The sequence below is a fragment of the Dipodomys spectabilis genome, unplaced genomic scaffold (genome assembly GCF_019054845.1).
Source record: "Dipodomys spectabilis isolate Male_0828 unplaced genomic scaffold, ASM1905484v1 ptg000207l, whole genome shotgun sequence".
NCBI classification, from domain to species: Eukaryota; Metazoa; Chordata; class Mammalia; order Rodentia; family Heteromyidae; genus Dipodomys; species Dipodomys spectabilis.
Window position 1 is genome coordinate 1,874,483 of NW_024870884.1, and position 24,960 is coordinate 1,899,442.

Genomic DNA, 24,960 nt, shown 5'->3' on the forward strand with positions numbered 1-24,960 from the left:
AAGAAATGTATACATTATCCTGCCCATGTAATTGTAACCCCTCTGTACAGTATGTTCTCAAATAAAATAAAATAAAATAAAATAAAAAAACAAAATAGGCCATAGAATTTTGCATTTGAATTTGTGTTATCATTACCTAATCATTTTAAAGAAGTTACTAAATATTTCATAGCTGCATTCTCCTTATCTCTTTATCTTAAATGTGTCCTAAAACTTGAATTAACAGATCAATCGAATGTAACATATTAAGCACAATGTCTAGTTCATGGCAATAGGTATCTGAGAAATAATTACTAGTATGCATTAGTCATTGTAAGAAAATACAATCATTTGTAATTTTTAATGTCATTGATTAAGATAAAAACGAATGCATGGCTGATGTTACATGCTATTTAGTGGATCAGTAGTTTTAAAATGGATAAAATTCATGAAGACAAAAGGGAACGTGTAAGTAATTAACTTGAAAGTCATCCACATGCAGAACACATCCGTAGTCCTGGTTCCAGACTCTCACCACATCCTCCATCTTCCAGCCTCTCTTTCTGAAGACGTTCACAAGTCTATTTTACAAATGTTGTTAGTCACGTTATTTGTAAGCATATACGCTTTGCAATTAATTTACCTAAAATCACAATTTAAAAAACAAGACGTTGGTAAACACACAAAAAAGAATATGCTATTGGTGGTTGTAAATACGAGTTAAGGAAACAGATGTAAACATGTATAATCAAGACTCACATCTGAATACCCCCTATTTGAACATATACTAAAGTGAAAGGAACAAAAAGATTTAGCATGGCCACTGAACAGGGACAGCAAGCACATTTTCAGATTTCATGCTTTTGAAATCTAGATCTTAGCAAAAAGAACATGAACATAAAAAGGGGATGATTTTGTGGAGAAAACAGTGGAAAAGTGAAGAGAAAAAGATAGGATGATGGGAATTGAATATGACTAAAGTTCCTTATTTATACACATAAAATGCCATAATGAAGCCCTTGAATAATAGTAAAAATTCTAAAGGAGAGGAAGATAAAGGGAATAAGACAGTCATAAATAATATGACTTAAGCACCTTAAATACATGTATGAACATAACTTAATGAAACCTCATACTCTGTACAATTAATATACATGCACAAAAACATTCTAAAACCAAAAAGTCCCACTTGAAGTGCATATAGTGTGTTGGATCAGAAAGGTGTAGAATGACTCTGGCAGACAAGAGTAAATATAAAATCTCAATAAATAAATCTTAAGACATATTTTACCATACAACAAACTTAGAAAAAAAAACCTCTGCAACATTTTATTGATATTTATAGATCATAACTGAGGTTGAATAATTTCAAAATACTAAGTAACTTGTAGGAATATGACATAATGAAGCTCGGTGAAAGTTGTTGATCAATAAGGCATTAGGGAGCAGGGACAGAGTAATGAGGAGTGTCATTCTGATTAAAAGATAGTGTGTGGATATCTGAAAAAGGATGGTAAAATGTTTGGTATAATTAATACAGACTTTAAAAAGGAAAACAGGCTCCGTTGGAGGTGGATAAGAGTAAAAAGCAGGATGGTAGATGGAAAAGTTGAATGAGGATAAATATGATCAAAGTAGTTTGCTGACATATATGAAGATAAAATGAGAACTGCTGAAGCCATTTTACAAGTGGGGAGAAATTAAAGGAGAGTGATAAAGTGGATGAGTCTGATTCAGAGACATCATTTGCATGTACAGAAAGTCAAAATGAAGTGCCCCCAATACTACTAACATATACTATTATCAAAACTATAAAAAAGATATTCAACATAAAAATGGTACTATTTGGTGGAGAAAACTTTTGGAAGGGTTGGGAAGGAAGAGAAGGTGATGGAGTGAATATGATTGAAGTACTTTGTATACACATATGAAAAGGTCATACTGAAACAATGAAATCAGTGTTTAAAAGGAAGAAAAGGGAAAGGGAATACGAGTGACAGAGGGGTGAATATTGTCAAAGTGCATTAAATTAATTTATAGAAATAAAACAATAAAACCTCTTGCTCTTTATAATATACACACCAAAATGTTAAAATATGAAAGTTCCAACTTCCACAAGGAAGGTAAAGAATGATGGACAGACAAGAATCATTCAGTCAACAAATCTCAAGACAATGCTTTTCTATACAAGAAACAGAAAAAAAAAAAACATATCCTCTGTGACATTTTATTGATATGTAGGAATTGCAGCTTGGATATAAAGGTGTCCTTATAGAATTTAGAGAAGTTATACTGACAAGAATTCTTTTTTTCAGTTCTCATGGGCAATTAGCAAGAAATTAGCAAACATTTCCTATCCAATATCCCTAATTTGCATGTATAGTTTCCATATGCCACTGCCCCCCCCCCACCAAAAGCAATATAGAATAGATAATAATATCCTGGGGTCTTTTGTACAGTTTTCCAAGATGGAGATGGATTTTATAAGTATGACTTACTTTAAACCATTCACATAGTTCTGTAATAATTTTTATCGATTTATTTTATAGAATGAAAAAGCAGATAAAAATGAAATGTATAACATTTTTCAGGCTTCTGACTAAACCAGACGGAAGAATTCTGTTTCTGTCAAAGCTCCAAAGATAACAAATAACTAAAGCTCCAAGAATAACAGAACAATTACAAGTCTAGGAGTTAAAGGTGGAATTAAGCAGCCAAGGTTTTCTATCTACAGGTCTTACTTGATTAAATCTTTACATATCAGGTTGACTGTAAAGGATAGGCCAGCTATCCATCTGAGCCTGTAAACTAGTCCAGGCTCTGCTGCTATTCTCCAGTGTTATGACAGAGGATTAACTTTTGACATTTACACATCAGTTATCAGATAAACTAACCTTTAAGACACTTTCCAGCACTTAAATTCCACGATCTTCTGATTGTGAGCATTGGAACCAGTGAATATCAAGGACAAATATCCCTTGAGGAGGCTGACATGCCAGGGAGAGCAGCTGCCTGCTCACTGATGGGTACAGATGTGGGGAGATGACCTCCATCTGGAAGTTCAGCAGGCCCTCTCCCCAACAGAGCCCTATCTAAATGACTGTCTGTTTGCATTTCTCACTTGCCTCCCTTAGCAAAGCTTGAATAACAAGGTCAAGCAAAGACACACTTGATCATACACCCATCAAATTCTACCGCTAGCAACCAAGACGAGATTTCTAAAAAAGAAATGTTGAGAGACAGGCTTGACAGTCACAGTCTGAGGTTATCCCAGAGCAGAGATACTTCTTATTTAGGAACACTCTACACTGTTTCTTCCTGTCAGCTCTTGTATTCTATCACATTTATTATTTTGGATATGCTACCTGGTGTCATGAGAAGGGTTCCAACCTATCGAGACCTTGCCTAGGTATATTCTGCCAAATGATTGGTGGCCATGCAGATTTTCATTTCGCTCTATCATATACTCATTTACTTAAGGCTATGCATATGTCAGGATCTGTGTTAAGCACATTTTGTCAGATCTTTTCTTATTTCCATATCTAATCATTTACCACACTCCCAAATGAGATTATTCCTCTGTATGAGCTCTTGCCCATCCCTCCCACTTACGATTTTTTTCCACGAAGATTGTTCCTTGATTTTCTTTTATATTACAGGTTAAACCATGCCATTCTGGCACCAAAATCCTTGCTAGCTTCTTAATTAATTCAGGATAAAGTCTAAATTCCTTACTATGAAGTACAAAGCTCCATGTGATCTGACCCTGAGCTTTTTTTCAGGCATATTTCGTGTTTCTCCCCCCTCCATGCTTATTCTTCTCTAACCTTCCTGATCTTCCCTTTACTCCCTAAAGCCAGGAAGCACTTCCCTATCTCAGGGTCTGCTTTAATGTGCCTATCTAAGAACTACACCTTCATTCACTATCTTGGGTTTTTGCCATGTTTTGCCCTTGTCTTTGCTCTGATGTCTCCTTCCCAATGTTAAGCACAGATATAAGTCTTTCTATCTCTTTTATTTTAGCTTTATCTTTTCATATACTAGTAGTAATGTACTCAAAGTCAGAAATTTGGGTTTTATTGTTGAATCTTACATGCTGAGTATAAGCCATGCATACTAAGCACTGAATTAATGTTTAGAACAAAAAAAGTCTATTTTCATATGTGATGCATTTCAGCAGACCAAAATGGAGAGAAATCAGTAATACAAACCATTGGTCCAAACTATACACAGGTGTATTTTTCAGGCAGGACTGAGTTACAGAATTTAATCAACTTTGAGAAGATTTCATATATAGTCAGCCCTCCATACTCATGGATTTTGCAATCACTGACCAAAAATATTTGCAATTTGCTTTAGTGTTAAACATAATCTGATATCAGTATTCCATAAACATTATGCATATCATATTAGCTATAAGTAACTATAGATGACTTGAAGTATACTGAGACATTTAGGTTATATTCAAATGGTATACTATTTCTTATTTTATTTTATAGTAAAGATTATGTACAGAAGGGTTACAGTGACAAGAGTAAGGCAATGAGTACATTCCTTGTTGAGGATTGTTATACTATTTCTTACAAAGCTGTTTGGTGGCCAATGGCTCACAGATTCAGATAACTAAAGTTGGTTATACAGCTATCTTACTATAAATTTTGTAATGATCACTTAAGCATATTTATCTATTCTGCCTTACATGGAATAAGGCAAACTCCTCCACCCATATTGCTGTTGAATATATACTATATGTTGATTTTAATGTATTTCAGTAGCCACAGCAGGTATTTTACATGGAAAATGTCTCTCCCTTAGTAATGGGCAAATGGAGGCAAAGTTCTGGGGACTATCTTTTCTAGGAAGGAGGCAGAATTAACTACTGTTATCTGCTATAGGAATACAAGCTGAGAATGACCATTAGTAAAAATTGTTTTATATACAATTTACATCTATGATCAGAATTTGGCACAACATGGCCTTACAGCAACCTTTCATCTAACCTCAAACTATAAAACCTTGCCATAGATATTCAAAGATGTTTGTGATCAAAGGACACTGAACTGTCATGATTATACACAGGAGAAAACTTGCTTCTCTCAGGACTTCATTCCAATAGGTTGTACATTTTTGAAAGGCCATTTTATGAAGAAAAATCTGATGTTCAAAAGACCCTTCAAAAGACTATTCTCCCGAGAGATATGCTTAAAATAATACCAAATAAGTAACGTGAATGATTTTTTTTTTACTTTGTTATTGTAGAGGTGATATACAGAAGGATTATATTTACATGGGTCAGGTCATCTGCTCCCTTGCTCTTTTCCATTTCCTCCCACCTGTCTCCACTCACTAATCGTATAGTCCACTGCGCTCCCCCTACTGCACTTTTTCACCATTTCTCCTCAGATTCTGTGCTCTTCCCTCCACCTTACCTTTCATTTTGTTTCACAGGAAGAAAGTTCAACAAGACAATCAGTGCAAGCAATTAGTTTTCAAAACAACATAAGAAATCCTAGTACTTAAGCTTCTAATTCAATAGAATGATAAGGGTAAAACAAATGAAGTCAGCCCAAGAGGGATATATGAACATAAAAATGGATCTTGGCGTTAGAGAAATCAGAATGGAAGAAACTAAGGACCAAAAATGAAACATTATGAAAACTTCTTTTTTTTGGTCTGTTGTGGGGCTTGAACTCAGCCTGAGAGCTGTACCTGAGCTCTTCAGGTCAAGGCTAGCGCTCTACCACTTGAGCCACAGAGCACTTCCAGTTTCCTGGTGGCTAATTGGAGATGAGTCTCACAAACTTTCCTGCCAGAGCTGGCTTTGAACCAGCTGGCTTTGAACCACTATCCTCACATCTCTGCCTCCTGACTAGCTAGGATTAAAGGCTTGAGCCACTGGTGCCTGGTTTATGGAAACTTTGGAAGGATTGTTACAATGGAGATTCATTATCCAGATTACTTATCAAGTACATGTAAAGATAGAGATGCCTGGAGAAAATATAGTATATTTAATTTCCCTATTTTAAATTATATAAAAATTATAAATGTTTTGTTAGATATATGTATAATGCATATATATAAGTATATATCATACATATGAACATACAAGTATATATAGATATGTATATATCCATATGCATGTATATATCTATCTATATAGATAGTCCATATTCATATAACTGCATATATGTATAAATATACACATCCATATACATATATATGTACATAGGTATGTATGCAAGTATATATAGATATCCATATATGCAGATATATAGATATGTACATATCTATATGTACATATAGAGATACATACATACATATAGATATATGCATATATATACATGTGTATATACATGTATCTATGCATTTGTATGTATATATGTGTATCTATATATACATGTATAACTATATACACACATATATGTTTAGAATTTTATAAGTTAAACCATTCATAATTTACATATAATTTAAAGTATATGCACATATTTACATTTATATATCTGTACATATACATCTGATTGCATACTGCTATACATAAATATATATATATAAAACATTATCTCAGAATTAATCATATGGAAAATATATAGTTCTCAACTAAGATTAAATTTCAAAAAAGACATGTTCTCTTCACCAAACTTTAATATTGTCAAAGTAGGACAAATATTTAAAAAGCAAAAGTCTTGAACTCTAAGATAGCATTAAATATGAATATTGCTCCTGACAGAAAATTGAAAATTGAAAAAGGCTGTTATTGAACTTCTTACAAATAAACAGGAAACTATGGTAAAAATACAGCAAACTCTTGACAGCAATCAGTACTGCACCAAAGTTAGATGAGATTCCTGTAGCTTCCAGGTGTTTTCATAATTAAAAGACTTTAAAAAATAAATCAAAATACCATATGAAAAGAGAGAACACTTCACTTCACAGTATAGAATATCTATGAATGTATATATTTATGAATATGTATATACTTTTCCTCAAATATTAGACATATTAGATACCTATAGAAAGTAAATCAGAGTCAAGTAGCTTTTATAATGTAAGATTATAAATAATAAATAAAATATTATACAATATAAACTACATTTTTAAATTTAATGTATATATACTATATATATATATAAGCAGAAAATTATAGAAGTCATTTAATACAGAATTTTCCTAATAGTGGCATCCTCTTTAATAGGAATTAAATTTCTAGAGATAATATGAAATGTAATGCAAAAGGGAAAATTATTAGATATAGAAACAAGCTATGCAGTAACCATTATCAAACCCTGATTTTTCTGATTCAAAATACATACATTACTGATAGATTGTGATGGTTTAGACACAAAATTATCCTGCCTCCCCCCTACTACATACACAAAAGATGCCCAGCTGGTGTTGCTCCTGAATTTATTGGCTCATCAAGGCTCTAATTTCATCAATGAATTAATCCATAAAATCCTGGTTACTTAGAAAGCTAAGATTTGAGGACCAAGGTTCCAAGATAAATCAGATTAACTAGAAAAATAAATAAATAAAAGTTAGAACTAGAGACATGGCTCAAGTGGTAGAAAACTAGCTGTGAACACAAAACTAGCTAGCTTGGCACTCCTGAGTTCAAGTCATGTTACAGACCAAAATAATTAATAATTTTTTCTTATGATAGTGGAATTAGGAATAGAGGGAGTAAAACAGAAAATCCTTCTTACAATGCCAAGTATTTTCTTAAATAAAAATAAAAATTATTATTTTTGTTTAAATTTAGTTTTCTTAAATTACCTGTAAAGGCTTGACGGGTTAGGTAAATTCCAAATTTCCATAATCATAGTATGAGGAATTGTGATCTCTTCAGGTTATATGTTTCAGAATAGGGCTGGACTGTCTTTAAATATTCTAAAATATGTTATTTTCAGTCACTTTATTTTCATAAACTACTGTATTTAATGTTGTCCAACAAATTCTTTGGAATAGTGAATAAAGGTTTAAAAAAAGAAATGGGGCTGGGAAGGTTGCTCAATGGTAGAGTGCTTGCCTCACATGCATGAGGCCCTGGGTTCGATTCCTCAGCACCACATAAACAGAAAAAGCCAGAAGTGGCGCTGTGGCTCAAGTGGTAGAGTGCTAGCCTTGAGCTGAAGAGCTGCGGGACAGTGCCTAGGACCAGAGTTCAAGCCCCATGGCTGGCAAAAAAAAAAAAAAAAAAAGTAATTAAGACTGTTTGCTAGGCAAGAATTGCCTAACACCGAGCAATGTGTATTCTGATTCCTGAAACATCTGATCAGTTTTGTAAGAGTGCAGTACAGTGAGAGAACCACTGTAGAGGGAGGCTATCAGCCCCAGAGGACAGAGTGTTGAGTGTAATCATGGTGAGTTTAACTAGGGTAAATAAGATCGCCATACTTCCTCCACACCAACATCTGTAAAGCAGTTCTCAATAGCAAGATTACCACGAATAAGGAAGGTGAAGGGTTGTTGGTGGCAAACTCTATATACGATACTCCTGGAAAAATATTCTGACATACATCTTATCTTCTAAAATTTTCCTTTGTGTTAGATCTGCAGTTGTACTTGGTAAGCTTCTATGGATAAGCATCCCATAGCAAAAAGTCTGAAAGGCAAAAATTGTCCAGAACATTTTCAGGGCTCTACCAGATCATATTTAGGAAATCATGTAAACATTCTACTTCTCTCCAACTCCAACCATGTTAAGAATACTTTATGAAGGTTCTTGTTTAAATTAGTATTGTATGTGTTATTTTTGCAGTTAGTATAGCTAGTGTATATATACATAGTAATATAGTATAGTTAGTATAGTTAGCATAGGATTCATAGTTATTGACAATCTATACTGATTTTGTCAATTAATGTGAAAGTGAACCCCATTCTTTATTAATGTTCCCATTACAGATGAATTGTTTGCCTTCCTATTTTCAATTGTTACCTGTAAAACTTTGCTAGAGTTTATTACTCCGGTGCAATTATGGACTCAGCAAAGCTGCAAATGCTCTCCAGAGTTTTCAGAATGTCATGAGCACTCAGTGACTATTATCAAAAAGCACCAGCCTGGGAGTTAGGGGGCTCATTACTTTCCAGGTGGGTTCTTGTTTTGATTGGTAACTGTCACCATCCCAGAATACTAGCGTCACTGAGGCGGTTTAGTGATTATGCACAAAAAATGTGGGCATAATTACAATCCCTGTGTTCTGTTAAAGTAGCCCTTTCAAAGTAGCAACATTTCAAAAAAGAGGCTCAATTCTGGTGCCATTCCAGGGTTGCTCTCATATGACACTTAATTGCCTAAAATGGCTTCAGCTTTTCAGCTGTCATTTTATCAAGTCCCAGTAAGCAAATAAGGATGGAAGAATTTGTTCTGCTTTTCTAAATGAGTTATTTGTCAAAAACTCATCAGTGAGCATGACTTCCCTGTTTTATTTCAATATATTAAAATGTACTTGGAGGATTTTTGCCAGAGTAGAAAACTTCTATTGGTTGCTATAGCTTCAGAGTGAGATGGCTTTGACTTTATAAGCATAACAGTAGTTTGAAAAACCCACATCTGTAGTCCTAGAGACTGATACCTGAATGATGTTGGTTCCAAGCCAGCCTAGGGAGAAAGTCTGAGACTTCAATTCCAATTAACCAGCAAAAGGCTGGGCTGGAGATGTGAGTCAAGTAGTAGAGTAACAGCTAGGAGCAAGCAATCTGAGAGTCCAAGACTCTGAGTTCAAGCCCTGGTACAGACCAAAAACAAAAGCAAGATGAAAACATTGCAAACTCTCTAGGTCTTTGCTACCTTTGTATCTTCTATTCAAAGTTCTAAGTCCTAGCTTGCCATTTGCATTTGCAATTACACTTGTCTCTCACATCCTAAACCTCATTGCTGATGTTTCTTTTATGTTAATTATCCTGTTTCCTTGCTGACAAAACATTGGTTAGCTTTTAGTACCAATATATTTGCTAGAATTAGCTTCTCAAGTTTTTGTTTTTTTTTCTCCAAACTTTAACTTTGACAAAGCAAGACTACTGTTTGTAATTTTCAAGTCTTATATTCAGCCAATAACAATATTCAATAACTATTTGAGATAACTTACACATCAATGATTTCATCTATTTGAAATTGAGTTCAAATGGCAACTCTTTGGGAAGCCTTCCATTATACCATCCAATACACACTTACTAAGTTCTATTCAAAATTGAGGTCTCTGTTACATATACTTATCTAAGAATGCAAAGATAAATATGTTCCTATTCAGAGGAATTCAGAGAGCAATGGTCATGACAGGATCAGCAATTCAAAAAAAAAAAAACACACAATCTGTCAGTCACATTCACTTCCTGCCTTCACTCCAGCCTCCTGCCAATTTTGTGTTTGTGTGTGTAGGTGAGCACCATGTATGCATTATACATATTTACTGTTGAATTCTTATAATGAAGCAGTCATTTTTTTTCATTTTCCTCCTTTTTCTCATATTATAAATGGCACACTGGAAGAAAAGGTAGGGATGACAGTCCATTTAAAATCAGTGTCTCCTCTCCAGTTACTCCATTATCTCCGTGGAGTAAAGAAAGCATGCTTGCTTAGTTGTTACTAAAGGTAATTCTACATTTCATTAAAAAGATTATTTCAAATTACGTCTTTAATTGTAGACTATCTAGTCATCTTAATCCAAGTCACACTTGTTTAGAGATTGGACCAGCTTCTGTTCCTAAAGAGAAATATTTTTCCTTAAATACACATATAAAGCATAAATTGTAATCATGTGATTAGACATATAATCAATTTGAAATATCATATAACTATATTTTAATGAAAAATGCTTATGAATATGCCATCTAAAATTTTATTTTGAGTAAAGGTCCATGAAGATTTCCTTATCATTGTTAATAGTTATAAATTCAAATTAACTAAGTGGGAAAATTATACCTTACAAATATGTCAGTTCAAAAAGGCTCAGAACAAACAAAAAATGTTGAGGCCAGAACTAATGCCTGCTGGGTTACAAAGGGTTTAAGAACAAAGTGTTTCAGTGAAGCATGTTTGTTAATTAATAGATTACAATTCCAAGCACTGTTCTTCAGAGTCCAATATTCTAAGTATCAAAAGGGTCATTTAAAGACTAGGCTGAGAATAATAATGAAATCAATTTATTTAATTTCACAGTTCACTAGTATTTCAAAACTTATGCATAAAGAAAAGACATAAAAAGGTTTAAAAGGAAGACATAAACATTTTAGTACAAGTTACATAAGTTCTATAAGATTGTATTATCCTCAGAGCAGCTCTGAAATGCGAGAAAATTAACATTGTGTGAAACTAGATAATTATTCTGTTTTCAAAGTTAGCCCAAATTTCTCAGGTACTATGGCTAGTAATTCTACACACTTGTAGCTACTCATTTTACTTCCTTTAGGAAGAATACATTCATGAAAATAATGCTACAATAAGAAAACAAACCCACTTTTACATTGAATTCATACCGATGACAAAGAAAAAAGGCATTTATTTTTAGGTATATTTATGACCTTTGTAGATCAACATTGCTACAAAAACTACAAGTCTGGTATTATAAAGAAATGTTCTTGTCAGAACATTAACAGAATGGGTCGAAAACTATGAAGCCAGAGTTTTTAAATTCTTATAAATTTCAAAATGGTACAGAAATAATAAATGGTATCAGCTTTGCTGGAACTCTTCTGTAGAAAAATCAAGAATATTTGACAGAAAGACATCATATAAATATCAAAGGTACTCAATAGGTTGTGATATAGTACCTTGAGCAAGGTTTACTTTTGTCACAGTTGTAGTACTACTACTAATAGTATTTTTAAATCTATTAACACACAGATTTAAGGAAACTCTAATTCATTTAGAATGAATAAACTCAAAAGAAAGTTTATGCCTTAGAAAATGTAACTGGTATGGTATATATATTTCTATGCCTTTATCAGAAAGAATGACATTGCCCCATTTGTTAGGAATGGAAAGACCTGTAAAAAATTACGTTAAGTAAAGTAAGCCAGGCCCAAAGAAACATAGGTCCCATGGTTTCCTTTATTTGCAATAACTAGTACATGTATAGGACATGTAGAAAAGGTCAAAGGCTATATACATATGACCAGATAAGATTAAGTTAAGCAAAATGAACCCCAAGATAGGGACACAAGTGCTATTGTTTCTAACGTATTTATAAGGTAGCATGTGATTGTTTGTTGTTGCTTTGTATGTTCCTCCCCCATGGTATAACCCATTTTCACTGTATTTGATGTTGGTAAAATTGAGGGAGGGGAAGGGAAAAAACAAATTGTTTAAATAGGGATACAGGTGGACCCATTTTAACAATGAGATGCACAAGGCAATATGTTGAAAAACAAACTTTACAATTTAGGCTGGCAGGAGAGGGGGGGATGACACACAAACACAAAAGATGAGGCAACAATGCTTGATAGGAAATGTACTCATTACCTTGCTCATGTAACGGTAACCCCTCTGTACAGTATTTTCACAATAAAAAAATCTTACTAAAAAATAAAGAAAATGTAACTGGTATCTAAATGTAATTGACAGAAACAGATAAGGAATGTTAAGAATGTTTCTTAAAAACTTAAGGTTAAAATGCTCTAGAATTATTGAAAAACTACCAATTATAGAAAGTCCAACCAACTGCAAGTAAAAGCAGACTTGAAAGACTTTATAACACAGTAAGCCCTTCAAATGTGGAGGATTTTAATAAGTAGCCAAGGAGAACATATGAGGAAGTTTTGGAGATCTAGTACATAAAATGGTGACTGTAACCAATAACGATGTATTGTATATTTAGAAATTACTAAGAGGATAGATCTGAAGTAGTCTCATAAAAATATGCAAAAAAATAGATTTGTTTCACAAGACATAATTTATCACAATATATATTCATAAATATACATATTTTTAAGCCAGGCTTACCTTAATAAAGCTGAAAGGAAAAATATTAAAGAAGAGGTTTTAAATAGCTAACTGATTTCTCATTAACAGTGAAAACCAGGTAACTAGGGAATACACCTTTAACATATTAAGTTATAGTTCCTGTCTACAAATCAGTTTCTGAATAATTTTTCAGGAACCATGTTAACACAAAAAATGTTTTGCACTTAAAAAAAAAGCACCTAATGGAATATATAGGATATATACACACAAACCAAAGGAAATCAGGTGGTATTTATTTTAGATGGTAAAATTATTCTACTTAAAAACAATGAAAAAAGGAATGAAAAATTGTAGATAAGTTATATAAAGCACCATCTAAATAAAATGATTAAAAAACCTAAGTTTGAGAAGATAAATGGCCAGAATAAGCTGAACAAATTTATTAGTTAAGATTAGGCCACAGGGTGCCAGTAACTCAGTCAGAAGCTGAGATTTGAAGATAATGGTTCAAGGCCAGCCAGGACAAGAATATCTGTGAGACTCTTATCTCCAATTAAGCAACAAAATGCCAAGTGGAGGTGTGTCAAGTAGTAAAACACTAGCCTGGAGCATAAAAGCCCAGGGACAGCATCCAGGCCCTCAGATCAAGTGCTAGCCCTGGCACCTAAATAAATAAATAATAAAACAAGACAAGATAAAAAGGATGGTTCATTAATGAACCATCTATGTTTTCCTTGGTGTTTAAAATGTCTTCTTTATATTTTAGATTCATTCTATGAAGCCTAACCTAGCAAAGAGGTGTTTATAAACCCCAAAAAATGAAAAAAAAAAAGAAAGAAAGAAAGAGAAAGAAACAACAGAAAGTGGAAAATGTCATGAAAAACTGAAAGTCAATAAATTTATAATCTTAAATGTTTATTTGAAAAAACAAATAAAAGTCCAAATACTGCAGGTTATATTCCAATTTTAAAAAAAGGAAATTACAAAGGAACTTACTTTTCCACTGAAAAACAGAAGATCCAACTAAACAAGTAATAGTAGATTACAAAAGCAAATCTTAGAATTAAAATGAATGATCAAAGAGTGATCAAGGAACTATAATGAACAAAAAGACATTTGGTCATTCTAAAACAGGTTAGGGGTGCTCACTGTTTTATGCTGCTACCTGCATTCACATCAAGGATCTTACTTGACACAAGGTAAGAACCCAACAACCACATGAATCAATAAAATTGTTTTCTCTGGTCTAACCACTTAGAATTAAGCTCAAAATATCTGCCTCATATGATCTGAGCAAACAACTAATCAGACCACCCATTCTCTCTCCATTCATTAATACCAGTCCCAGCTGTTGTAATGTTAACTAGCTTTTGATTGACTGTTATTCTTCCCACCATATTATGAAAGTAACAAATAGGTAACAGAGACAGCTGGAGTTTGTAATTGAAAAAAAAAAAACAAAAACCCACACACTAGAAATTATAATGGTCAGAAACAGTTGAACTCAAGTTCATGGTCCACTCTGCTGGAGAAGAAGAAAGCAAGAGTTACCATAGGAGAGTCAGGCATGAGAACAATGTGCTAAGTTTCAACCCTTCAACTGTAACACGTTTTTTCCCACTTCCAAACTCGATTCTCTACTGGACAAACAGCAGACCTCAGATGGAAAAGGAGGTAAACCAGAAGCCCCCTCTCTTTCCACGCCTGTAGATCAAAGACATCAAAGTCTGAGTTTGAGCTCTGAGTACTCTAGGATCCTTACCCATGTTCCTATTCCCTAGTGAGCCAGGTTTTCTAAAGACTGTGGACTTCTGATCTCAGAGAAGTAGAGCCCAACAATTGGTAATGTCAGCTTCCCAACTTCTCTTTAAACCTGCCAGTCCCCTTTTGTACCCTGAAAGACACAGCAAGGAGTTTCCCCATAATGTTCCAATTGTTCTTATCCTGGGGCTGAATTAATTAATAGGTTTATCCTTACCCTTAGGGAGATGAAGGTGCAGGGGCAGCTCCTATGGTAGCTTTGTCTTCAGACTCAGGGATAGAGGATTTACCCTGTAGGGTATATAGCAGTTGGAGAAAAGTCTGGTGCCTGGAAGGAGGACATAAGCGTGAAGAGAAGGAATCTCAGATGGATTACCTCAGTCTTCAGTCCACACTCTTAAATCTCACCTCTGTAATTTGTCTTGTTCCTGCCCTTCTTGCTGTTTTAGAGTTTCAAGTTCCTGATTCAATCGCTCAAGCTGTTGCCGAGTTGCTATCTGCTGTTCCTTTACCTCTGCAGAAATTTCCGCCAGATTCCGTAGATGCTTCTCCTAAGAGGAGTGAGAGAACATAGCTCATCAAATGACGCTTTACATCTAACTCCCAATCCCCTCCAGATTAATCTAGCTTAATGCTCAAACTAATCAAAAAAAGGGGGGGGAGGGGAGGAGAGGGAAGAACCTGAGCACTTTAAAATAGGAACACAATTTAGAGAAAAGGAAGAACTCACCTGCTGCAGCTGCCACTGCTTCTGTGCTGCTCTGAATTTCTCCATGGCCATGTGTTTCTGCCAAGTAGAAAGGGAAAGAGAGACAGAAAATTACTTTTTTTTCAGGGCAAGTAACTACAGCTCAGCTTATTCATCCTTTCCTCTTTCTCTTCCTGCCTTTCCCTCCCTCAAGTATCCTAGGTGTACCTTAGCCTGGAGCTGCTCAAAGGCCTCCTGGAGCTGGACTCGCTTCCTCTGGGCCTCCTCCACCCGGGACAGGACACTTCTTATGGCCTCCACATGCTCCTGGTAGGTGGCTTTCAGCTCTTTCCATTGTTCTTTGGCTGCAATGGCCTTCTGTCCTGAGGTGAGCACCAGGAGTAAGAGCATGAGCGAAGGTGTCCTCTAGCCTGCTTCCCTAAAACTAGGCCTCAGTCTCCCCACTAGCCATATACCAGAACTAACATATCTCCTCCTTCCTTACCCACCTAGGCCCAGCCCCTATACCTCAAACCCTTGTCTACTCACGGCTCATTTCTTCAGAAACCAAGGGGTCCAGGCCCTGGGCAGTATCCTCCTGAGCCAGGAAATTCTGCAGGAAGTCAACTACCTGAAGCTGGCTGCAAAGTAGTTTGTCTTTCTTTCTGGAGTTCTGTTTGAGAGGGTAGAAGCAAGGAATACCCTTACCTCCTCGTACTGTAAGCCAATAGGGTCACCTTTCACAGTCCCAGTAACTTAACAGAAGATCTAGGGCCAGCTCCCAACTTTGGGAAACCTAGGGCCCACCTCCGACATACCCTCACAAATTCAGCCAAGATCCTGGCCGGCAATTCTGTCTCTTCTTGCAGGCCCATGGGTTCTAGCACATGTGCTGCTTCATCCAGGACCCTGGAGGAACAAGGAAACAGCAATGAAACACAGCTATACAAATGTACATCTGTGGATGAGTGTTGTCAATGCTGAACAAATCACTCTGGCCAGTCTGCAGAAGTGCATGAAGAGCCAACAGTGTGACAACAGTCATGTCCATGTTGCATACTGTGCTGTCATGAGGAAAAGGTGAAAGATCAAGGGAGTGATGGGAGGGGAATGAAACAAAAGTTAACAAAAAGTTAAAGAAAAAAATAACTATTGGGTCAAGATCTGAAGACATGAAGGTATGCAGCGGAAGGGTAGATTAAGGGCAAAGCTTGGATGGAGCTTGAGAAGAGATCACTAGTTGTGAGCTAGGGTGTCAGAATCTCTGAGAATGGACACCTGACAGAGGGCTCTAGAAGATGCACACATTGGTCTCGGGACCTGACAGGACTGGATCTGCCCATTGCTTGGGCAGAGATGGGGGGAAAAAAAGAACTCACTGGGGCGGGATGCCGGTGGCTCAAGCCTGGAATCCTTAGCTACTCCAGAGGCTGCGCCGTGAGGATCACAGTTCGAAGTCGGCACAGGCAGTCAATTCCATGCCACTCTTCAGTTAAACACCAAAAAGCTGGAAGTGGAGCTAGAGACCGCTCCATTCCACCTTTCAAAGAAGAGCCCACTGGGGAAATGTGTTGGGAGCAGCGAGACAGAAATCAACGTGTCCTTGTAGGATGGCTGTGGGGTGTGGACACTAAGAAGACGTGAGAAGGCATAAGGGTAGACAGGAATGGAACTGTTCCCTTTAGGACGCATCTGGAGGGACAGGGGGACACCAGCCCACGGAGGCCAATACTCGCGGCGCGGGGCCTTCAGGAACTGAATAAAACCCCTAGAAACTGAGTACAGTATCAATTCACAACGGGGTCGGGCCCCAACAGCTGATCAGGGTATAAGCACTAACTCCCATCTCAGGCAGCTCCCAGCTGCCATCCGGCCACAAACACTTACTTCAGGGTTGCGGCTTCCAACGCGGTCTCAGACGCCTCCATGGCTGCACCGCGCTCCGCAGACTTGGGTCTGATTTGGATTCACCAGGAACTGCGCGCCAGGGCAGACGATTGGCTGCCGAGGGCGTGGGCGGGCACTAAGGAATCTTGAGCTCTCTAATTGGTAAATTCAGATTCACCGCCCGCGCCTCGACGCAGACGCAGTGGTAACTAAACACCGAGACCGGCTAACGCCGCTCCTGCGCCTGCGCCATAGCTCATAAGCGTTGCCGGAAAGCGGAAGTGGGTTGTTTTGCAAGCCGGTCGCTTGCGCACCGTGTACGCATTTTAAGTTCTGAGACGTAAAACTTTCCCCTGAGTTTCTCTTTCAGGGGAAATGGCAGTCGCGCCCCCTTTAATGAAGTTACTACTGCAGTGGTAACCGTGGGTCTGTCCACTAAAAAGCTGCGATGTAGGGAACCGTGTGAGCTCCGCAGACCGCTCCTGAGCCGGACGGAGGGGCAGCAGGCAGCGCCCAGCGCTCCTCGGGTTTCTGGAATCTTGAGGAAGCTTTGTTTTCTGCACAATGTGCGAGAAAGGAGAGAACTGCTCAGAGAGGAAGCGCGGCGCTCTGCAGTCTTCTTGAATACTCACTTGCACACACAGCAGCATCTGGAGAAGTTTCCCCAGAGGTTTGTAATGATGCCTGGAGACTATACAGAGGAAGAATTAATAAAGTAAATTAATAAAGTAACTTTTGCATCAGAGATGAAATTTAAAAAAGGCAGGGAGGAACAATGTACAAGCTTGACTCAATGAAAATTTACAATGAAAAGAAATATTAGTCACTGGTCACTTAAATAGGTGTCAGAATCAACAGACAAGATCATTGAAGTAGTTGTCAAAACTACCTCCCCTACGTCCAAAAACATTAAACTGATGATAATAAAAAAATAGAAGGTAAGAATGTGGAAAAGGAGGCACTCTGATCTTGGTGGTGGGAATGTAAAATGGTTCATATGCTTTGGGAAAGTTTACACAGTTCCTCAAAATGTAAACCATAATTAACATGTAAACCACAATTTCACGACTATATATATATATATATATATATATATATATATATATCCAAAGAAAAGAAAGCACATGCAAAAAGTGCCTGGTACAAAAGTTCATAGCAATACCATCCTTAAAGACCAACCTACCATGATCTAGAGAATGCGTGGGGTGGGGGTGGGGGGGTCTGGGCGGCGAAGAACATCCCTTTAATGGAATATTAGTCATAATAAAGAATATGGTAAGAAGACATGGTAAAAGCAATGAAGTCAGATCCATCCATTATAAGGCATCTGAGTTCTTTCCATAACTTGAGTGTAATGAATAATACTTTAATGAACATGTACATACAAGTTCCCCTGTTATTTTCTGATTAACATTCATTTGGATAAACGCCCAAGAAGGATATTTTTGTATCATAGGATAATTCTACATTTTGTTTTGGTGGAACCTCCAAATTGATTTCCATTATGGTTGCATAAGTTTAAAGGGCTACCAACTATAAAAGGTGATTTCTGAAAATTTTCACTGTGTTTGATTTCTTGATAGTATTAACACTTTTGTTGCTGTTTCTGTCAGCTCATTAAAGGAATTACATGTAAATATAGGCCAAGATATGAATAATGCCATAAAGTATTTATCAGTAATTCATCATATAAGAATTTAGGGGAAAAAAAGAATTTAGGAAATGCTTCAATGGGTAAAACCTGGATTATACACATTTCCCAATCACATCAATGTGTATGATTTACATCTTTACCTTTCACAATTTTTTATATTTTTTCCAAAGCCAACTTGATCAATAAACTTAAAACTAATTTTGGATTTTACTGAAACAACACTTTAGAAATGTTATCCCAGATGCCTAGCATTTAGTTCAGAAAGCTATTGCTGGTCTTCAGTGAATTATGAATCAGAAAGTCAGTGTTAGTATGATGATAGATACAGTGATGCTTTGCTGGAACTTTCAGATGAAGAAAATATATTTTATTTTGGGAAAGACCTTCATGGTAAGCATAAGGCAATTCTTGCCTTGGCTTGCTAATTCCAGATGGATAGATTGTGACTTACACATTGCTCAGTTCACCATCTAGTCTGTCATTCCTCCAATAATGCTCAGCAGCCATGCAATTTGGACACTATCTGAACTAAATTACAAGGCTCTCCTGAGAAAGGATGTCTCACTAAGAGCAAATGCCCATGAAAGCCTGTTCAATCTTCCCGATTATTATCTAACCCTCCAGCTTCCTAGCTTTCGTTTTCTGATAGTAATGAACTGAAACAATAATGAAAGACAGAAAGCTAGAGATCTGTTGTTTGGGTTTATTTCAACTGTATTTTTTTTCGTGTTTCATACTGGGGATTGAACCTAGCACATTGCACTTGCTTGGCAAGTGCTTTGCCACTGAGCTACATCTCAGCCTGATTACTCTTTTAAGAATTAAAACATTCATGGAGACACACACACACACTACACTTGTAATTATGTTTAGGTTGCTTCCAAGGCTTCTATCTCATTTTTAGGGATGTAATTTCAACTTACCTGTGCAAATATTTTTTCATTTTAATGAGTTATCTTCATTGTACCTAGTTAAGGTAAGCTATGTTAATTGAATGGTTTTACCATTCAATAGCCCTCACAAATCACACCTGCACAACTAATTAGTCATAGTTACATATAGTATAAGGTTTGGAAAAAGATAGGACAAGTGCACTTTGTGCCTGATTGGATGCCTGAGGGTCACAGTGTGGCCCTCCTAATAAACATATGCTATTTCAATAATAAAAAGCAGTGAGATGATTTGGGGATCCCTCCTAAAATCTTATCCATTCCTGTCTACTCTTGGATATGTAATACTAATATAGAACCAACAAATCCATTTGGAAATTTTATTTATATAAGATTAAGAAAAAATAATTCAGAAAACCTCAGATAGGCTCATATTTCATTATATAAAAGTATACCATTTTTTGGTCTTTTCTTGAATATGTCGCTATGTCACATAACTATCCTATATCCACAGCAAATGACTTAGTTATTTTAGTTTATCAGATAAGTAATATATATATGTTTATTGTGATAATTTACTGGACTGTGGTAATGATATTTATTTATTTGTGAAACTGTACTTCCATATATTGCATACACTGGTCCCAAGTTTCTGGGCTCAAGCAATTCTATTAGCTCAGCTTTTAGATGCTTGGACTACAGTTATGGACTGCTATCTGTCCAGCTCATTTTCATTTTCAGCTTCACAAACTGCAAACTGTAGAAAATTTATCAAAAAGATTTATATTAGGGTCTTTACATGTAATCAATTTGTTTATAACACAAAGATTTTTGTCATACATTTTTAAGATTTTTGAGAATGTAACTTAGGGTTTACTTTATATAGATTTTCTGCTTTCAATATCCCAATGATGTCCTTTCATTATTGTTGTTAGTAGTAGACACAGCAAGAGTGGGTCTTGCTTTTCTTCAACATATTTCCTTAAACAATCTGTGTCAGTTAGAATCTCTCTTGCTTAGTGATGCTACTCAGTGTCCTATATTCTTGCTAATTTTATATTATGTCATTATCCCAAGTAAGGTATACTGGTATGCCACCCATTTGGCATGGTGAGGAAGATTCCAACTGTATTTGTGAATTTCTCTAATCCTTTTTGCATCTCTATTAGTTTTTGCCTCCTGTAACGAGTGTTTTGCTTTTTGGTGCACACATTTTGAGAATTGCCTTATCTTCTTGATGCAACACTTTACTTGTATAATTTTATTCTAATTATTTTTATTTCTGGCTAAGTTTTAAGTGCACTGATTGAATTGACATTGAAAAACTCAGGATAAAAATTGTAAAATGTAAAAATTATAAATCCTACTTAGCATTAATGCATTTGGGAAATTAGTCTAATACATATGACACCCATATATATGACATAGAAATTCTTATATGATGGAATCATTGCTATATAGTTTATGATTGGATTGGAACTTGAGATCCTCCTACCTCAGCTTCCCAACTTTTGAGATTATAGGCTTGTGCTACAATGCCTGACTATCACATTTTTATATCATGAGAAATAATCAACAGGTCTAAAACATAGAGGTACCTGTGAATCAAAAATGTAAAAAGTTCATTAATTTAGTGTTTATAGAAATTAAAATAAGGAAAGAAGGACAAAAGGAAAGAAAGTGCAGTTGGCAATAACCTAAGGTCATGACTACATTGTATATTGGAAAGAACACTGCTTGTATTAATAACCAGTGCAGATTTTGAGATAGTGAATTTACTACTTTAAACACATTTCTTGTTGATAAAAAGTGTTCTATTAAGTCTCTAGTTGCAATTCTCTCATCAACATGCAGTCTCCTTGGAACAGCTGGGAGCAGTATGAAAAAGTAGCAATTCAATTGAATTGGTAAAAAACAGTAAGGGTTTGTGTTCATTTGCCCAAGCAATGGCATATGTTTGGTATGTGTTTAAGTGGTGAAGCTCCCAAAAATGAAAAGCTTACAGAGTTTTCACCTGTGAGCAGCTGCTCACAGAATTTTGGTTTTCCAAATATGGTCCATCTAGTGGCTATTACCTTTGAGCATCAAGGACAAGTACATCAGGGATAATTTCCATCCAACTGTTAATGCAGTCTGTGCCTTGTTAGAACTTCTGGCCCGCATTGAAAGAATATTTTATTGCATTGGTACACTTTGCCCCTATGGTTAGTGCAGTGTATCATTTTAGGTACCATCAACACTTAAAATAGTTTTTCCATAAAAAAGTCATTAGGAATATGCTGGAATATGTTAATTCTTTTGGCCCCAACTCACTCATGATCATACATAAAGAGTATTAAGCAAGTCTTAGAATTGATAATTGTCAACAAAAATACATAAATGTATCAATGAAATATTACTTGTGGGAATATAATACATATTTCTATAAGCACATTTTAGAAATAAATATAAACATGCTACATTATTATTAATGGCACCCGTAGTCACACTTTTCAAATGGAAGTGGAAATACCATTCATACTAATATGAGATTTTTCCATAATGTACTTTTGAGCTTTTACACCCACACATATATACTCACTGCTAATGAAGTTTTTAATGCATATTTTGAACATCTAATGCAAACTCTATTCACTGAATACAGTGTGGAGTCATGGTACATGGTATACATGAAATACATGTGAAAAATTACAGTATTTTATATTCATTGCCTCTAAATATCTTACAGTTTTCTATACAATATAGACATTTGTAAACTTTTTTCTATTTTCTCCTCACTAATTTTTATCAATTCATACCAAGTAAAGTCTGTTTGCTATTCTTTATCTTTATGACACTCTCTCCTTTTTGACTGAAATTCTATCTCTTCTTCCAAAGGCAAATCCTCAGCTGTACACATTGAGTCTTGCTCAATTAAATAAGGTCAAGTATTTCAGCAAAGTTTGGGGTCTGGGAAAGCTTTAGCAGATACACAGGTGATAGGGAAGCAGAGTCGTGTTTTGCCATGGAGACTAACATCTAAGCATAAGGTTTTCTCCCGAAATTCACTGAAAATGTATCTCACAGAATTTAGAGTTACATGAAGGATCAAAACATGTAATAAATACAGATTAAATAGCAGAGTGTCTGGCTTATGGTGCTATCTTATGTAATGTAATTACCTACTTAGGTTATATAATGAACTATCCCAATTCCTTCATATGATTCCCTTGTTTTTCTGAATGTCATGATAACCCTGAAAATAAGTATGTTCATCTAGAATACAGTCCAAAATAACTGGAAGGACCAATAGTAGCATATTTGTGGGTAGCCAAGAGTACTATTCGCTAATACCTAATACTTTGTAATGAACTTTTTTTAAAGTCAATACTGCTTTGAAGTGAATTGTGTCCACTCTAGTTGAAGTCTTGTACCTCATTGTAACTGTATTTGGAGATAGGGCTTTTTGGAAAGCAAATCATGATTAAACAAGTATTACTATATACATCAAATATGACTTCAATTAAGTGAAAAAAGCAGAGCCACAATCCAGTTCCACTGGTATCTTTATTTTTTTTTAAAGAGGAAAGGTGTCAAATAAGCATATATCAAGAAGAAAGCAGTCTATAAGTCAATAAAAGAGGTCTCATCAGAAACCAGTGCCTTTGGCACATGCATTTTGTACTTCCAGTCTCCCGAACAATGAGACAATAAATTTCTGTTTTAAAAAAAACAGCTAACTCTGGAGTTTTGTTACAGTAGCCCAACTTGTCTAATAAACACATTTTACCAATTTGGAACAGAGTATGATGCCTTAGTTTTAAGTCATTCAGTTACATAATCACATAATTTAGGTAATAATTTTAATATTATTTTTATTCCTATAACCATTTTGGTATCGTGCTTTATTTGTTCTTGAAAATTGAAATTGCATTTCCTGTTATTCAGATAGCTGGAATGCTTTGATCTCATGGAATGCTTTGATCTCATTGATCTTTCTGGAGAAAAGAATCATGGAATGGTACCAGAATTAACTAACCTATAATATGGGCAAGAATACTTTGTGTTGTAAGACTGATGGTCATATAAAAACTTTTTATTTAAGAAAAAATAAGCTAGAGATAATTGCATATACTCAGTTACTCAACAGTAAGGGAAAAGGAAGTAATTGATTATGGGCTTCTGCATGTGTATATTTATTATTTAAACAGAAAAATGAAAGTCAAGCATGTTTTTAAAATTAAATAATATGTAATGATACATTCAATGCTTATTAAACTACACCCTGTTTCTCATGAAGAATATAGTAGACATATACAAAATAAATATAATAAAAATGAATAACAATGTAAAATAATGAATGTTAGTATTTTGCTAATAAAATATTGTTAAAAATTCCAATGTGCTAATCATTTTATGCCTGCCATATGTATCTTGTATTAGTGACTGAGGAACAATGTACAGTCTTATCTGTCATGTTTATAGGTATCTAGATTAATTGAAACATAATAAAAATAAAAGCATCATGAAGAAAACAAGGGAAAATTACTGGAATTTGAAGTAGTGAAGAAAAGAGAAGTTCATCCGTTTTTGAACTAACTTTGGAGAAGAATGGGTACAGAGTTTTCTAGTAATATCCTTTTGGTGACTTAGTAAGTCAATTTCACTTAACATTGTAACTAGGTGGGGCCAAGTTACAGAAAGAGAGCAAGGCTGAGTGTCAGTGACTCACACCTGTATTTCTAGCTACTCAGAAGGAAAATAGGAAGAGGAGTCTAACCTCTGGAGTCTAACTTTGAAAGATTAATCAGCAAAATGAAGAGAGCTGGAGGTATGGCTCAATTGGTAGAACTCTAACCAACCAAGCCAAAGGCCTTGAGTTCCAGCCCTGCTACTGGGAAAAACAAAAGAAGGAAGGGCGGGAATGAGGAAGGAGACAGAGAAGGAGGGGAAGGAGAAGGAGAAGAAGAAAAGGAGGGAGGAAACAATCCATTATCAGAAGACTGGTACCAAGTCTTGGCTTCACCTTCACCTAATAGCCTGATTTTGGATAAGCTGCTTGCACTTGTTGAAATGCCTTTACATGTGAAGTGGTGGGGTGAGGGGAACAGACACAGTGACATTGATAGTACCTTAAACTTTAACAACTAATAATGTTTCACGTGTCCTTTTTTCCTGCTAACCTAACATTTTCTTTAATATTTCAAAGTGGAACCTAGTAAGT

At 35.6% G+C, this 24,960-nt stretch overlaps 1 protein-coding gene across 6 annotated transcripts; it reads right to left on the minus strand.

Annotated features, from left to right (window-relative positions):
* Window positions 1-321: 321 nt before the first annotated feature.
* Window positions 322-17,279, minus strand: Zwint (ZW10 interacting kinetochore protein). 6 transcript variants are annotated; one of them, XM_042696542.1, is made up of 8 exons: window positions 17,214-17,279; window positions 16,145-16,235; window positions 15,876-15,999; window positions 15,555-15,709; window positions 15,369-15,425; window positions 15,047-15,189; window positions 14,856-14,966; window positions 322-560 (listed from the first exon to the last, which is right to left on the minus strand). In XM_042696542.1, the coding sequence occupies exons 1-7, from the start codon at window positions 17,252-17,254 to the stop codon at window positions 14,858-14,860; spliced, it is 720 nt and encodes a 239-aa protein (XP_042552476.1). In that variant the 5' UTR covers window positions 17,255-17,279; the 3' UTR covers window positions 322-560; window positions 14,856-14,857. The 6 variants fall into 6 exon arrangements, with proteins under 6 accessions (XP_042552476.1, XP_042552474.1, XP_042552472.1 ...); XM_042696540.1 differs by having other exon boundaries at window positions 322-622; XM_042696538.1 differs by lacking the exon at window positions 322-560 and adding an exon at window positions 13,772-14,399.
* Window positions 17,280-24,960: the final 7,681 nt, after the last annotated feature.

Coding starts and splice junctions, on each gene's coding strand:
- Zwint (XM_042696542.1), bottom strand. CDS start 17,254: ATGGAGGCGTCTGAGACCGCGTTGGAAGCCGCAACCCTGAA. Junction 16,236..17,213: donor TTGGAAGCCGCAACCCTGAA/GTAAGTGTTTGT, acceptor TTGTTCCTCCAG/GGTCCTGGATGAAGCAGCAC. Junction 16,000..16,144: donor TCTTGGCTGAATTTGTGAGG/GTATGTCGGAGG, acceptor CCTCTCAAACAG/AACTCCAGAAAGAAAGACAA.